Below are 17,155 nucleotides of genomic sequence, written 5' to 3'. Positions count from 1 at the left end.
ATTAGCCGCAAAATTATTACAAAATAAATAAATAAAATAAATAATTATTTTTAGTGGTTAAATTTGTTTGATATTACACAACATTTTGATTTTTTTTAAATGAAATTGCTGCGTGAAATGAAACGTGTAACGACGGAAAAAATGGGGATGCCAGTATAAAAAAAAATTAAGTGTGGCTATTACAAAATTTATCACCGCCATCTATCGACAAGTTCCTAAACTATACAACAAACTTGTTTCCAGTCAGGTTGTTCGAAGCGATAGCACCGTGTTTCTATTTTCTATTGCGTTGACCCTGGTGGCCCATTTATTTTTTATTGTTGTTGTGATTTGTGGCGGTTATTTTGTTGTTGAATTTATTAATTTCCACTTATAAAACTCTTGCTTTTAAACTTATTAAACTATCAGAAGGGACAATTTTATGTATAAAATAGTTTAAATGTATTTATGACTGCGTTAATCGTATAAATAGCGTTATTTCTGAACATAACCTACACGAAGTTATTGATGCCGTTTTAAAAGGCCAATATATTATTTCATACTTATATTTTAATACAGAATGGGTGTCACTGTGTAAGTATTCTATAGTTACAAAATTTATCAACATAGCGAAGTAAGTAATGTATCCCGGCATGTAGTACGTATCTCCTAACTTTTCGGAGTTATGTGCGCTTCAATTAATTAAAAATCACTCGCTTAGTGGTGCAGGAATAGATCGTGGGGAAAACTGCATGCCAGAACCTTTGAGAACCTTTATTATGCCGTTCGCCATAATATTCTCAAAGGTGTGTGAAATTTGCCAATTCACACTTGGCCTAGTGTGGTAGAATGTGACCAAAATCAAACCTTCCTCATTTTGAGAGGAGACCCGTGCTCAGTAGTGACCCGGCAATGGGTTGATAATGATGATGAATGTATGTTTTATTAGTTTGCAACAGTATCCAGTACCAGAGAACAAGACTGGTACCTATGTGATTGATTTGCTCACGAAGCGGCTGCTAGCGCTGGGGGCAACTCAACAGGGACAGTTCCTAGTCGACTGTGAAAGTTATCTATCGCTCCCTCAAATGGGTAAGTGACGAAAATTTTAATAGGTTTACTCATATAAGATAGATGCCCATTACACTTTAATTTCAATTTAAATATAATTTCAATCATATAAATTGAGAATTAATTATTGATTTTAGCTATCAGAAAACTGGTACAGAACAACAAAGTATTTATTTTTGAATGGATTTTGCTGGCTAAGCCAAATCCACAAGAGACAACTTTCCTATATATTTATTTTACTTTTTCAGGTCCAACAAAAACAGTGCACGTTCTACACAATTCTGAACAGCCAGCATCTGTATTCTCAATACTAGAGAGTGGTTCAAAGAACATCCATGTGGTCGCAGACAGCCTGTTTGACCTGCTCATGATGAAGTTGAGCAACATCTACACATCTAAGAAACAGACTAAGATGGAGAGTAAGGGCACCAGGTTTGAGCTGGGTGACTTCTGCGTTAAACTTGGCTCTGTTACTATGAACCAGAGCTTCAAGGGGGTACTTGTGGAGGTGAGTGAGAAATCTATTCTCTACTAATTTTTTTTTTATAGACTAGTGCTTGGCTGCAATTAGATCTGCTGGCACCAGATGATAAGATAAAGCATCCTTACTAGAAGATGCCTGTTCTCTCTTAAGGCACCCATATTATACAATAAAGGATATGTTCCCCCTTCACCATTATACCACCGAACCGCAAGACGTCGGGTGAGTTTCCATCCTTATGTCGTCGACATTCCATCTACACGCACGAAACTTTTTGTGTCATCATTCCTCATATGCATGGCTAAGGTTTGGAATAGTGTTCCACGATCTGTGTTTTCTACCAATAACAATCCGGGTATCTTTAAAACAAGAGTGAATAGGCACCTTCTAGGTAAGCGCGTCTCATCATCACTTTCCATCAGGTGTGATTGTGGTCAAGCGCTTGCCTATAGTGAATAAAAAAAAATGCATAAAAAATTAAAAAGGGGAAAGATTTGTTTGTTTGTAATCGATAAACTCTGAAATTACTGTACCGATTTTGAAAAAAAATTCACCATTAGAAAGTAACATTATCACCCTTGATTTTCCAGGATAAAAGTAGCATATGGGCATTTCCACTAGCTATCTCTCTACCAACATCTGTCAAGATTGGCTAAACGGATGCATGAAAAGCTAGCAAACAGACAGACACACTTGCATTTACAATGTAAGCACAGATGTATGTACCCAAAGATTTATTTTTGTATTAGGTAGAATATCGGCCCTGCGTAATGGCGAACGCAGTATGGGGTCTCCTGCGCGAGTTCCTGCAGGGTCTGCTGGGCCCCTCTGTGCCCGTCCAGCCCCCTCAGCACTTCCTCAGCAGAATGAACGAGATCTACACCCCCATAGATACTATATACCAGTATCTAGAACACTTCAGTGCTTACAGGAAAATCACAGGGATGCGAAGTGCAGTTTAAGTGCAGTGTTTTGTTGACACATTGGTACTGATTCTGATTGCAAAGAGTATTTGCATCTTTTTTTTTAACAATATTATTAGGATTTTATAGATGACTAATATTAACCTTTGCCCTTCAATTAAAAAATTTGTGTAGTCCACGCGGACGAAATTGCGGCCATAAGCTAGTTTCGTATATTTTTGAAAACCGAATTGAATTTCGAATTTGTGTAACTCTTGTTCAGTCGCGCGCGGTCGCTCAGCACTGGAGGACGCGCTTTCTGTTCGATACCGAACCGGTTTCACGTTGTTCCGCGAGATCGTGTTGATGCGTTTTCGCTTTATAATGTTAATACAAAATGAACAGCGAGAAGCACGATAATGTGATATCAATCGAAGAGCAGACTGCTAACTGTATAGCTGGATATTATGCAAGGATCTATAATAGTGAGGTGACAAGTAATAGTGCGAATATGGAGATCATAGACGAGAACATAGAGGAAAGAAATAGTATGGATACGTCAAGACCGACTTGTGACGAACCTATAGAGGAAGAAAATAGCATGGATACATCAAGATCGCTTAAGAGAAACAGGCCAGTAGACCAAGAGGAGGTTTGGACTACGGTGAATAGGCGAGGCAAACGATTAGCTCGACCACATAAAGGAGACGAATCTATCAGGATACCGGAAGATAAAATAGAGATAAACATAACGAGCACTTCATCGGAGATGCTGCCTAAACAGTTTAAATTAGCGAAAATATTAAAGACTGAAAATATACAAGACATTACAAGGGTCAAATATATTAGTGCATACAAAGCTGTTATACAATTCAGCAATGATAGTAGTGCAGACAAGTTAATGGAGTCAAAATTTATGAAAGAAAATGGGTTTAAATGTCAAAGGACCTTTGACATCAAGGAGACTTATGGGGTAATCAAAAATATTGATTTGGATGTAACTGATGAAGAAATACTGGAAAGTCTAAAATGTGAAATAGATATTATAGGAGTTAAAAGACTGAAACGGAGAAACAGCAGTGATGGTCATTGGGAACCCTCAGAAGTTGTAAGAATATGTTTTAAGGGATCAACATTGCCAACAAAGGTATATATTTTTGAAACAGTAAGCACCGTAACTCCTTATGAATACCCAGTCAGTCAGTGTGCGCGATGCTGGAGATTTGGACATAAAATTAGATTCTGTCCTTCTAATAAAGTGATTTGCCCAAAATGTAGTGGTTACCATGATAATTGTACTGCCACAACATTCAAATGTAGTAACTGTCATGGTAAACATATGGCACTATCTCATACTTGTCCTATATATAAGAAAGAAAAACGCATTCGAGAATTAATGGCAGAATTTAATTGTTCGTACAAAAGGGCGCTAACCATATATGTACGACCGGAACAGACAAGTCATCAGAGCGACACAGAAGATTCCGACTCTAAAGTAGATGCCGAGTACACAAATGAATATTTTAGTACTGAGGCAACGACATCTTATGCTGAAAATACTTATGCTGAGGTATTAAAAAAGAAATCGAAGGATAAAGGGAATCGAAAGAGTGAACAGGAAAAAAATACCACAAAACGAAAGAGTCAGAAAGAGAAACATGAATCAAGGGAAGATGAAGATACTAATTTCTTTTGTGAAAATGAAAATGGAAGTTATCATACCAAAGAAGACAGCTCTAAACATGAAACAAATAAATTTAACTGGAAGAAAATACTAAAACAAATGAAGGACAAAATATGTGATAGTAAGCTAACTATAGAGGAAAAAATAAAAACCTGTGCCACGATAATTTTTGAAGCGGTCAAACATTTTGTATTGAACTACTTAACTCAGCTGCCTTTCTTCTCGGTTATTAGACAATGGGTAACGGATACGAGCACATAAAAATTAACATAGTACAATGGAATTGTCAAAGCCTGCGACCTAAAAAAAAGGAGTTTGAACTCTTACTTAGCCAAGAAAAAATACACATAGCTATACTAAGTGAAACATGGCTTGATCCTGAAAGTTCTTTTAGAATTAGTGGCTACAATATCTTCAGAGCAGATCGCGAAGACGGTTATGGAGGAACGGCTATATTAACCCATAAATCTATAAAAGCAATTCTTTGCGATCTTAACATCTCCAATAGGCAAATACAAGCCATTCACGTTAAACTTTTTAATTGCGCGTACATAGAAAATATAATTTCTATTTACTGTCCGTCATCAGTAAGAACAACCAAAAATGATTGGGATGAAATTTTTTCTTTACTTCATCAAAAGACACTAATAGCAGGGGATTTTAATGCCCATCACTCCAATTGGTCATCGAAAATAGATACACGTGGAAACCAAATTTTTGACTCCATCCTGGACAATAACTTTTTTACACTTAATGATGGAAAAAACACAAGAATAAAGTTGGTTGATGGTGTTGTCCAGAGAACTTCTCCAGATTTGTCTATCATATCCACGGATTTGGCTTTAAAATTCAAGTGGGAAGTGATGAATGAAAATCTAGAGAGCGATCACATGCTAATAAAAATTAGTACTGTAATTGAATGTTTAAGAAATTTTACCAAACGAAAAAACTACAAGAAAGCAGATTGGGCATCATATACAAACAAAATAGAATCAGAACTCTTGAACCTTTCTCTTCCCTCAGATCCTCAAAATGCATACAACAAATTTATAGATATTGTAAGTAGAGCAGCTGATGAATTCATACCTACGATAAAAGTCTGCGAAAATCCCCTGCATCAGAAAAAATTCATACCCAAACCGTACTGGACACCGGAACTGTCGCATACAGTTGCGCAGCGAAGACGGGCTCTGGCCATTTTCAGGCGAAACCCTACACCGGAGAACCTCAGCGCTTTACAGAGAAAGGTCAGCATAGCACAAAGAGATATACGTAGAGGTAGCTGCCAATCATTTCAACAATTTTGTAACAATATAGATAATATTACGACGTCAAGTGATATGTGGAGACAAATGAATTGGGTTAAAGGTCGTAGATTAGGTAGATCTACTATAGATTATGATAAAGCCGATGCATTGTTGTTAGATTTAGCGCCAGATTATGTTGATCCACCAACCCCTATTTTCACCTCTGTTAATACAAACCTAAGTGCACCGATTTCGGTACAGGAAGTTATCAATTCTATTAAAAATAAAGATACTGCCCCAGGCCAAGACAATATATCCTATTCAATGATCAAACATCTTCCTCTTGCTGGTAAAAAAGTACTTACATCTTTATATAATCTTTTTTTAAAATCGAGCATAATTCCGGAACAATGGAGAAACGTGAGAATTCTGCCCGTACTGAAATCGGGCTGCAATAATAATAATTTGAATTCTAGTGTTAGACCAATCGCTTTGATATCTTGCTTATGTAAAATACTTCACACGATTATAACGCGTAGATTGGAATGGTTCTTAGAAAAGAATAATTATCTTTCGCAAAATACCACAGGTTTCAGAAGATATAAGTCGTGTTATGATGGACTTTCCAGATTGGTCTCTAGGATTCAGATTGGTTTTTCTAAAGGCCTGCCAACACTTGCTTGTTTTGTAGATATCAAGAGTGCGTATAACACCGTAGATGTCTCCGCACTTCTTACTATTCTGGATAATCTTGGTGTAGGATCCCTTTTATGCAATTATCTTTGGCAATATCTACATCAGAGAAATCTGTCAATAATAACGAGTGATAATAAAATATTGAGTAGATCTACTGGCATAGGTATTGCCCAAGGGGATCCCTTATCGCCTATATTGTTTAACGCAGCTACTATAAAAGTGTGCCAAAATATCAACCAAGTATTTATTTCCCAGTATGCAGATGATTTTATTCTTTATATTTGCCAGAAACAACTTACAGAATCTATCTCTTCTTTGCAAAATGCGTTAGATTCGTTCCAAAATATTATTGCTGAGCTAGGTTTAAATATTTCTGATAGAAAAACAAAGGTATGTGTGTTTAGCAGAGGCAGAACTAGGAAAAGAATTAATTTAAATATTAATAATAACATCATTGAACAAGTTGATTGTGTAAAATATCTTGGCATGTGGTTGGATAGTTCTTTAAAATGGACAAAACATATTAATGAAATTCGTGACAAAATTAATAAACATTTAAATATTTTTAAAATTCTGGCAGGCTCTAAATGGGGCGTTCATCCCAAACACCTCCGTAGACTTTATATAGCTATTATCCGAAGTAGAATTGATTACGGCAGCTTTCTTTATCATACTAGTGCTAACAGTCATTTACTTAAATTAGATCGCATACAGAACCAAGCAATGAGGATTGTAGGAGGATTTATTAAGAGCACACCCATCCATGTGATGGAAAGTGAGCTATGTATTCAACCGCTTACAGTTCGTAGACGATTTCTTGCAGGCAAGTTTTATTTGAGATTTAATATTACAAATAACAACATAACTAACAACATTTTAGAAGAGCTTTCCCGCCTATGCCACGGATATTACTGGAGGAATAAAAAATTACCATTATTAGTAGACATATATAGAACTTATAAAGAAACACCGATGTATTGTAATTCAATTCCTGATGTATTTACTTTAAGTACATGGGTTAGTAATATTGATTTGTCAGAAGTTATTTGTACTAAAATTACTGGGATAGACGCTGCTAAAAGACAACTTAATGTCATGGACCTTAAAATGAAATGTTTGGAATTTATTAATAGTATATACGGATCACACTACAGATTGTACACGGATGGGTCTAAGGATAAAACATGTCTAGGAGCTGCTTTTTATGATCCACAAATGATTGTTGCTACTAAATTTAAAATTAATGTTAACGTTTCCATCATGAATTGTGAACTTATAGCTATTGCAGAAGCACTCTCACACATAATGAAAATAGACAGAGAGAATTTCGTTATATTTACAGATTCGAAAAGCAGTATCCAACATTTGGCTCAGATACCCTCGAGTTGTCGAGGCATTCCGATAGCCATGATTATCATAGATGCTATTTGTAAATTACGTGAATCAAAGAAAAGTGTTATTCTACAATGGATTCCTTCACATATAGGGATAGCGGGAAACGAAGAGGCTGACGCTGCTGCCCGACAAGCGACGCGTGACGGTACACCGTACTCTTGTTTACCTTTGCCTTCTGACCTCCTTGGAAGCGTGAAGATGATGTGTACGCAAGCATGGCGTGAATATTTTGATGAACGTTCACTAACAAAAGGTATTTGGTATAAGACTCTGCAGAGTGAGCCTCTTCGGTACCCATGGTTTGACAAAGTTAAGAGGAAATACGTAGTTGCATTACTCAGACTGCGCTCTGGTCACATTCCGTCGAGCAAGTTTACATATTTAATGGGTAAAACTGACTCCCCAAACTGCACAGTTTGTGGAGTCATAGATGATGCTCAACACGTGCTGATGGAGTGTGAGCGGAACGCGGCTCTGCGTCGACGAGTGCTTCCTCGACACATGGATGTGGGGGTGTGCAACAGCTTCTTAGCTTGCCCCTTATCGGAGCAGGCTAAGAAGCTGTGTGCATTATTATTTGCAGCCCAGTAACTTTAGTACGTATAATACTTTCAAATATTGTTTTTTTTAGTGATTAAGGTTTTATATAAAGGTTGATTTGCTCATGGGGGCGACATAATCACAAAGTGATTAAGCCCCATCACAAAATAAAGAATTAAAAAAAAAAAAAAAAAAACTCTTGTTCAATTATTATGTATTATTTATTATTAAAACATAAGTATATTATGTTAAAAATTTAATTATGAACAACAAATTAAAAATAGACTATATAAAATATTATTACAATAAAGTTTATTTATTCATCCAGGCACAATTTTCTCCTTAAGGTGCATGAGACGGGCCTGTCCGCGAAATTCAAATTTAATTTTGTTTTTCGCAATTTGTAAACTAATACGACAAATTAGGCTTATGGCACTTTAATTGCGCCAATGGCAGTATCATCCTCACAGGTTTATATAAAAATCTTTACTTCAAAGGGTCCAGTTTGAGACATTAGCTCTAGTTTCGACTAATTTGTGAGTTATAGTCGATACTAGAGTTAATTTCTTAAACTTCTTTTTTCCTCTCTCGTCTAGCTTTTACAAAGATTAGCCAATGTCAAGTTTGTAGTTATTTGTAACATGTTAGTTAAACTATACAAGTATGGACCCCGTCTGTGCCGGCGCTCGCCGACATACGCATGGCACCCCCTTAGAGCGCTTTCCAGTCAGTTTTAACAAAAAAAAAAAAACACTCCAAAAAGGCAGAGCACGCCCGCCAGCTAACACCAACACAGACGAAGTCCCTTTCTTAAACTGGAACTGTCTCATGCCCCTTAAAGCTAAAATATAGTGTTGTGGAATGTCAATGTGAGTGCATGTTAAGCTGCTACTACAGACCCTTCACTATAACTATTATCTTGCCGTCATGTTGGCATTTTTGCTTTGTTGTCTAGGAAGGTAGAGTTTATTATAGTGTGAACTGCAATGGTACCAACATGATGGCAAGGGACAAAGTGTACGTTCTGTAAACTTATTCTGATCTTTATGATATGCAGCTTTATATGCTCTTTTTGTATTTTATGCGCTTTATATGTAGCCTCTGTCCACACAGTGCACTATATTGTTGACCTCCCTCAAGCGACCTTCTTTGGTCTTGAAGGGTGGTAGTTGCCAAAAGTCCTCGATGTTCAACTTTTTATCACCCTGTAATAACAAAAAAACAATATGTAATCTTTAGCTGCATTTAAAAAAATCTCAAAGTTTTTAGACCATTTCTCGTTGGTGAATAATTCCATTATCGGTCATAGTAAATATGTCTAAGTATAGTAAATGAATCTATGTCATCACATAGAATGTATGTGTGTAAAATGAATCTATGTGATCCGAAAATGTTGTATAATATCCGAAAGATTGTTTACAAGTGAATAGAATAGAATTAATTTTTTATGCAAGTAAACTTTACAAGTGCTTTTGAATCGTCAAAATAATTTACCACTTTTTTTTTCTTTAACTCACTGGTTGGGAATGCCGTTCCTACCGAGAAGAACCAGCGAGAAACTCGGCGGTTGCTCTTTGCGTGGGCTTACTGTGTTACTTTGTGTCGTTACGAGAGCAAATTATTTGAGTCATAGAATATCAGCCACGGTGGCTAATCTCCATTGCACAAGTATGTATGTGCAAACACAGGAGCTATGTCTATTCCTTCGCTCTCATAGATTGACTAGAATACATACCTGCACAGTATCCATACTTAGTGCGTCTTCAGGAGCTAACATAATAAACGGTGTGGACTCGAAACTGGAGGCAAGGCCGAAGTAGGAATACTTTTTAATCTCTTGCATAAATGTCTCCACAGAGTAAACCTTGTCAGGGTCGCTGCCCAACTGTCTGATCTGTCCAGACAGGACCTCGTAGTAATATTTTAGGAGCTCATCGTAATACTTTTCCCGCAAAACCTGAAATACGTAGCTTTACAAAATCCAAATTCGGAAGTAAATAGTAAAAACCATAATTATTATTTTACATGACATAGAACCCTTCATGTGCAAGTCCGACTCACCGGCGGAGCCCAAATCCCGATAAAAAAGATTTGCCTCAAAAAAATAAGTTTTTGAGATTTAGATTTTTTTACTACTCAAGTTTTCGGATATCAAAGAAATTCAAAACTTGTAGGCACCTAATTGCAAATGAAAAAGTACCTCGTTTGGATAATCACACTGTGATTATAAAGGAGAAAGTTTGTATGTTTGTGTGTGTATACCTGGTCAGTGCAAGCGTAAATGAAGAATGTGACATCTAACACTGGACTGGCGCATCGAACCACCTGGAAGTCAATAATCTTAGCGCTCACCGGACCAGTGCCTTGAACCAATGAAAGAAAACACTTTTTAAATGAATGAAATACTGTTCGGATTAAGACAACAATTATTATTAATAGTATTTGAAAATGATGGACTAATTTTGAGTTTGGCTGTAGTTATTGCTTTACAATAAAACTGCATTTCAACAGCAATTTTTCAGTTCTTTTGTTTTATATAAAATTGATTACAGTAAATTGCTGTTGTATACAAAAAGGGAACTGTTTGTTTCACTTTTTGAGGGATTCCAAAGTCCAAATTTTTAAAAACTATTAAGTATAAAAATATATAAATCAGAATTACCATTGTATTTGTACAAAAAATTATTTGTCCAACAGTCTCCATGGGACATAACTCCATTGGTTTTACCTCTGACAGCCCGAATCATATCTTCATACCTCTCCGGTACAGCAAACTGTTTGACTTTCTCTAGGTATATGGAATTTGGATACTCCTTTTCAACAGCATCGATTGCAATACCGCAAATCCTTTTCCAAAACCTTATATACCAATCCCAAAGCCTGGGATCATGGTAAGTTTCGAAAATAGCATCGCTTATCCTGTCAAACAATTCTGGTTTTTGATCCTTTATAGCGAAGGATAATGCATGATATTGGGCTAAAGTTTTCATCGTCACCTTGCAATGTTCAAAATCGATGCCTTCTTGTCGCAAAGTATGGCCTCCAAACCCTTCGACGTTTGCATCTTCAAGGCATAGAACGTCATTTAAACCGTCACTATATGCAAGAAATAATTTGGTAAATCCTGTAAAAGGATCTGAGACGTTCTTACTAGATTGAAATTCTATTAATTTCGGAATGACTTTCTGGTAGAAATTGATTTCGTTTCTGAAGAATTCGTCGCTTCTGTATGTTAAACGTCTGCACACGTTTTTGGGAATGTTTTTGAGTACGACTTGCACATATTTCGATGTGCCGTTTGAGTCACCGTAGATTTTGATTCGAATCACTTCGCTTAGATAATATTCGCCTTTTCCCATGCCTCCAACATACTGAAATGTAATATATTATACTTAAGGTTTGCTGCATAACACATTTTCGCTACACAACAACTTTTCAAAGAATTATTTGATGTTAATAACAAAATAAACTTGAATAGTTACTCTTGATTATTATTAACTAGATGATGCCCGCGACTTCGTTCGCATGGTGTTAGGTTTTTCGAAATCCCGTGGAAACTCTTTGATTTTCCGGGATAAACAGTAGCCTATGTGCTAATCCTGGATAATGGATATTATCTATCTCCACTCCAAATTTCAGCCAAATCGGTCGTGGTTTTTGCGTGAAGGAGTAACAAACACACACATACACATACACACACACACAAATACACACATACACACAAACTTTCGCCTTTCTAATATTAGTGTGATAGAGTGAAGTGTGATTGAAAATGAAACAATCTTAACAAGTGAAGTTCGGTTGTAATATGTACCTATCGCAGCTTCTTTCTTTGCGATTTGGTTTTTTACATGTTCGAGTGGTCCGAGTTGTAGTAGGGGTGGTAGTAATGGGGGTTTTTTTTTAAAGAGTATTAGCCATTTGAATCATGACTAACATTCCTCTTTCCCCTTCAACTAAGCGTAATGCTTGTGCTAGGAGTGGGTACGACAATAGTGCAACGGGTGGCGTTTGAACCGTCGACCTTTCGGATTTCAGTCCACTCGTATAACCGTTGAGCTATTGAGGCTGTGGTTGAAAGCAGGTAGGTACTAGTTAGTGTTGCCACTTTTAAAGTAAAAAAAGATTTAAAAGTCTGTGTGCTAGGCTGAAACGTGGGACGCAAATACAACATACCAATGTACCTACGCCAAATCGCAAAAAAGCTGTAATAATCATTTGGAGTGGTGATACTGATCTATTCCATCACCACTACAAATTTTTATTTATCTATTGATCAAGAATGATAAGATAATAAATAGATAAGTACCTACTACTAACCTATATCAAAACAGTACTTACATTAAAATTAAGTGTAACTAATACACATTATTATACTCATAAATACTAGTAATTGATCCACGACTTTGTCTGTGTGGAACACTTTAATTTGTAGACAATATAAGTATATACTTGGCTGTAGGATAGCAAGTCAAAGAGAGCATAAATCTTATTGAAGCCCACATTATAGATAGAACCTAAGTATGCAGAAATTTCTGGGAACCCACTGAATTATTAATATCCCATAAAACACCTACCATTGTGTAAGTAATGGAATGAATGGCTACAATCCTCAGAAATGAGAAATACCATGCAGGGAGAGTTAATTTGTGGGATTACTGCAGGAATTCATTAATTATATCTACAAATATAAGAACAATTGTAAATTAAAAATTTATAACACCCCCAACAAAGTATCTGAGTTTTCCAAAACATCATTTTCAAATAAATAATTATGTATCCAGGCAACGTCCATCTTGACAGCTAGTCATTTGTCAATTGACATAATATTATGAACCTAACGATCTGTTACAAAGTTACAAGAAAACTAGAAAAGAGCTGATAACTTTTAAACGGCTGAACCAATTTTTTTGTATTATAGATAAGAACACTCTCGATCAAGCCACCTTTCAAATAAAAAAAACTAAAATAAAATCGGTTCATTCGTTTAGGCGCTACGATGCCACAGACAGATACACAGATACAAAGATACACACGTCAAACTTATAACTCCCCTCTTTTTGGGTCGGGGGTTAAAAATAGTCTTGACAAAATAGAACTACAACAGATGAACTTGTCAAGATGAGTTCTGTTATTATAGAACTCAACATGATGAGTTGTTCCTAGTTATTGTAAACTGCTCTTTGCGATTTTTGTAATTTATGAGTTAATGAGATGATATAGATTAATTTGTGAATATTTTGAAAACAAACTAATTCACCTCCCAATGTGTAAAAGTCATAGGCTCCTTAAACCATTCTGTCAGAGCTTCACTGAGTAGCTCATTGGTGAGAACAGGAGAAACTGGCAGCAAAGACGTGAAATCCTCCATTGCTATCCAGTAGTATAGCGTTAGTAGTAATTAGTAACTGGAAACAAAAAAAAAAAAACAATGTTTTTAACTCAAGTTATATTTCAAACAAATTACTTATCACTGTAAATAAAAATAATATGACTCTAATATAGACTTTATATCAAAAAGTAGTTTAACTCAGTTATAGTGTGCAACAGATTGAGATGGCAACTGGGTTGAGGACGCCCCGCACACCCGCACAGCCCCCGCTCTAACCCACTAGGGGTGAGCACAAACGTGCGGGGTGTTGCCTGCCTCATACCCTAATTGTCATCTCAACCTGTCCCATACTATACTTTTAATTTTTAAGAGTTTCTCTTGGATATATTCTTGTTCGTCTGGCCAAAACAATGCATCTTTCAATTCTCTAGCAAATGGCTTTGAAATGTTAAAACTGCCAAAAAATGACTTATGTTGTGATGTTAGAGCATAGTCAAAATAGCAAAGGTTTGATATCTACAAGAGAACTGATATTAAGGTTGTACAAGTAGGCCAAGCAGTTATAACTGACTGCTTCAAGCCATCTGCATAGTGAACTACAATTTTCTATTCATTTGTTACAAGATAGCTCGCACTCCAAGTGATCAGCAAGGGATCAACATAGCTCGGTTAGTTAGGTAAATGTAATTAGTTTGATATAACTGTGTGCTTGTGATTAATTACTTTAGAATGTGTGCTTTATGTTGTCCGTAGTACTATGGTGTACAGAAAACCCCAACCTAGTTTATGTTTACACTATAATCTAATAAGCCTTGTAAACTATTTAGTAAACAAATAAATTAATTGAAAAAAAAAATGTGGCATATTGACAACTGTTTTAGTTTAGCAATATGTGTGTCATTCAATGATCAATCAAGAGTTACAAAGCACAGTCATCGCAAAACAAGTAGTCCAATCTGTAAATAATGCAGTATAATGCAGTGTAAATAATGCGGTATATAACAAGTGTAAATTAAAAATTTATAACACCCCCCACAAGTGAAGGTTACAGTAACTAGAAAAGAGCGGATAACTTTCAAACGGCTGAACCGATTTTCTTGGATTATAGCTAAGAACACTCTCGATCAAGGCATCTTTCAAACAAAAAAAAACTAAATTAAAATCGATTCATTAGTTTAGGCGCTACGGTGCCACAGAGAGATACACAGACACACAGATACACACGTCAAACTTATAACACCGCTCTTATTGGGTTGGGGGTTAAAACAGATTGTCATGTTGCAATTTCAAACTGGACTACTTACCTTGCCAGCGGTCTTGGTACACATTAGACACACATACTTAGATAACATTAATATAACCCTTTGAACATCAGTTAACCTATTAGTCAAGTCATTTTACTATTTTTTTTCCGTGTTATTCTCATTGTCTATATTTTCCTCGACCTCAAGCTTTATTTTAGGCTCAAGTTCTTATTGATGTCGTTAATTCACCACTGCTAACCTGGGTCTCCCGCCACTCGTCGAATACGAGTTACTGTATTTTGATTTATACCAGTGGCCAAATGGACTCGTTCAGCCACTCTGATAGCGTTTTGCAGGGTTTTCAAAATGCTTGCGTATACTTCACGAGTCACAGTTATATCTCCATCTGGCCTTGATAGGACGCTCGTTGTCTTCATTTCTTCCAGCAATGCAACACTGTTTTTTATTATTCTCAAAGTATTTGTCTACATTGTGGACCATCTCTCGGGCTCTCCCAGCCAAAACAACACTTCGTTTCTGATTCTGAATCATTTAGAAGAAAATAAAATAACAAACCTAGGTATCTAAACAAAATTCTAACAAAAATTCCCTTTAAACTTTGAACAAAATTATCAAAGAACGAACAGCTGTCAACCAACTGACAGCTTAATTATTTGACAGGTCGAGGCGAGGGACGAGGAGAGGTCATTGTCGACTGTCGTTCCTATTCTTTTTTTAAATTTGATCACATTGTATTTTATTACTACTTACGTCTGTACGATTTTAGTTCAGGTTTCAGGAAAGTAGCAAACTTGGCTTGCACGGCACTTTTACCACTGAATGCAAGAAATCAACGATAAATTAAGTAAACAGGGGTGGCATATTATTTAAATTGCCTGGGTGTATTATAATTTGGGTTAACATTAAACAATTTACACGAGAAATCTAACAACCATCTGACAACAAAGTAAACTTCCCTCTGAAAAATACGTATCTTATCGACGATACAGAACAATAAACTTACCAAATCGAGTAGGTACCTATTCTATTCTATCGCCCGGCTGGAAGCGGAACGAATTCTCAACTATTGATGATTTTCCAATGAATAAAAGTTGCAATTTTTGGCTTTTTGTAAAACAAAATAATAGTTGTAAGAAATCTTGTTTTTTTTAGTTCTATTAATGTTACAAAATCGTTTGATACTTTTTATTAATTTGATTAATGAGAGAACTTTTTGACACGTCAAATCTGACGACACGGCAGTTTTCCGGTTTCGGGGTTTCGGTAATTTTTATTTGTCCATGTTGGCGAACTTGGAAATAAATAGAACGGGTCTGTGATTAGAATAATTTTAGGACGAATAATAAAAAAAAACCGGCCACGTGCTAGTCAGACTCGCGCACCGAAGGTTCCGTACTCGAGTATTTTTTTCAACATTTTGCTCGATAAATCAAAAACTATTATGCATAAAAATCTTTTTTGGAATATACCTACAGTTAAGATATTATCCCCTAACCCTAAGCCCGGCTAAGGATAAGATAACTCTTTCATATGATATTCCACTTGGTATAGTTATCTTACTTTAAAAATTGAAAATATTAATTATTTGTTCACAAACACATTGTTTTTGTGATGTAACTACGAATTCACGGTTTTCGGATTTTTTCCATTACTTGAGCTATAAGACCTAGTTACCTAACTACCTGCCCATAATTCTAGGTCAACGGGAAGTAGGTACCCTAGAGGTATTCTTGGCAGACGCGACCCTAAAAATACTGATCTTAGTACATATTATTATCACGATATTAAGTATGTAGTTGTAGAATGTATGTACCTACTTATACTAAACAAGGCAGAGATTAGTTATTAACATTTAATTACATAGTAGACGCGTTTTACCTACCAATAAAATTTACTTACCTTACTCGATGCTTAAATAATATGAGATAGGCGCAAAGATAATGCTGAAAACTCAATTATTTCAGCCGCAAAGTTTGTAGAGGCAAAAATAACAATACTAAGCCCTGTTAACCAAGAAAAAAATGATTACCATGGATATCATGACGGTTATACATTATATAGTATGCTAGGATAAGGAAAGTAGAGATAGAGACCAAAATAAACTTCCGCATACGACAAAGTACATAGAGATTAGATACCAATTGAAGCAATACAAGTAAAAAGACAAAGTAAGATATAGAAAATTACCGGTTTGCTTGGGTATACTACTGAAAGGTGGCCCTTCAGTTGCCTCACGGTCCAAGAAGTCTGGCACTCGACGTTTTGATCCTCGATCTGCTGATTTGGTGCCTTCACAATCAATGTCACGTTATCTGCTATCATTTTTGATCATCTAATCATCGATGTCATCTAATTAAATATGAGAACGTTATTAGATAATCATTAGATATATTAATATCCATGTTAATATTATATCAAATTAAAGTGTGTCTTTAATTATTTAAATTAAATTAATATTAAAGTGTGTCTGTCTGTCTTTCTGTCTGTCTGTCTGTCTGTCTGTCTGTCTGTCTGTCTGTCTGTCTGTCTGTCTGTCTGCTACGCTTTCACGGCTTAACCGCTG

General features: G+C 36.0%; 2 protein-coding genes across 12 annotated transcripts; one reads left to right on the top strand and one right to left on the bottom strand.

Moving 5' to 3' along the window:
• Positions 1–285: 285 nt before the first annotated feature.
• On the top strand, positions 286–2,601 carry LOC123865582 (mediator of RNA polymerase II transcription subunit 20). Of its 2 annotated transcripts, none has more exons than XM_045906708.1 (4): positions 286–573; positions 929–1,071; positions 1,299–1,558; positions 2,281–2,601. In XM_045906708.1, exons 1-4 carry the CDS (start codon positions 560–562, stop codon positions 2,491–2,493), a joined length of 630 nt encoding a protein of 209 aa, XP_045762664.1. In that variant the 5' UTR covers positions 286–559; the 3' UTR covers positions 2,494–2,601. The 2 variants fall into 2 exon arrangements, with proteins under 2 accessions (XP_045762664.1, XP_045762665.1); XM_045906709.1 differs by lacking the exon at positions 2,281–2,601 and adding an exon at positions 2,122–2,228.
• Positions 2,602–8,829: 6,228 nt separating this feature from the next.
• On the bottom strand, positions 8,830–16,949 carry LOC123865579. Of its 10 annotated transcripts, XM_045906699.1 has the most exons (8): positions 15,596–15,858; positions 15,343–15,407; positions 14,632–15,114; positions 13,256–13,403; positions 10,658–11,366; positions 10,258–10,358; positions 9,731–9,952; positions 8,830–9,200 (listed from the first exon to the last, which is right to left on the bottom strand). In XM_045906699.1, the coding sequence occupies exons 4-8, from the start codon at positions 13,364–13,366 to the stop codon at positions 9,084–9,086; spliced, it is 1,260 nt and encodes a 419-aa protein (XP_045762655.1). In that variant the 5' UTR covers positions 13,367–13,403; positions 14,632–15,114; positions 15,343–15,407; positions 15,596–15,858; the 3' UTR covers positions 8,830–9,083. The 10 variants fall into 10 exon arrangements, with proteins under 10 accessions (XP_045762655.1, XP_045762653.1, XP_045762659.1 ...); XM_045906697.1 differs by lacking the exon at positions 15,343–15,407; XM_045906703.1 differs by lacking the exons at positions 14,632–15,114; positions 15,343–15,407; positions 15,596–15,858 and adding an exon at positions 16,780–16,949.
• Between the last annotated feature and the right edge of the window lie 206 nt (positions 16,950–17,155).

This window comes from Maniola jurtina, chromosome 5 (genome assembly GCF_905333055.1).
Source record: "Maniola jurtina chromosome 5, ilManJurt1.1, whole genome shotgun sequence".
NCBI lineage: Eukaryota > Metazoa > Arthropoda > Insecta > Lepidoptera > Nymphalidae > Maniola > Maniola jurtina.
This window is presented reverse-complemented; position numbering and strand designations above follow the sequence as displayed.

Coding starts and splice junctions, on each gene's coding strand:
- LOC123865582 (XM_045906708.1), top strand. Junction 1,072..1,298: donor TCTATCGCTCCCTCAAATGG/GTAAGTGACGAA, acceptor TTACTTTTTCAG/GTCCAACAAAAACAGTGCAC. Junction 1,559..2,280: donor TCAAGGGGGTACTTGTGGAG/GTGAGTGAGAAA, acceptor TTTTTGTATTAG/GTAGAATATCGGCCCTGCGT.
- LOC123865579 (XM_045906703.1), bottom strand. CDS start 13,366: ATGGAGGATTTCACGTCTTTGCTGCCAGTTTCTCCTGTTCTCACCAAT. Junction 11,367..13,255: donor TGACTTTTACACATTGGGAG/GTGAATTAGTTT, acceptor ATTACATTTCAG/TATGTTGGAGGCATGGGAAA. Junction 9,201..9,730: donor TAAGTATGGATACTGTGCAG/GTATGTATTCTA, acceptor TTGTTATTACAG/GGTGATAAAAAGTTGAACAT.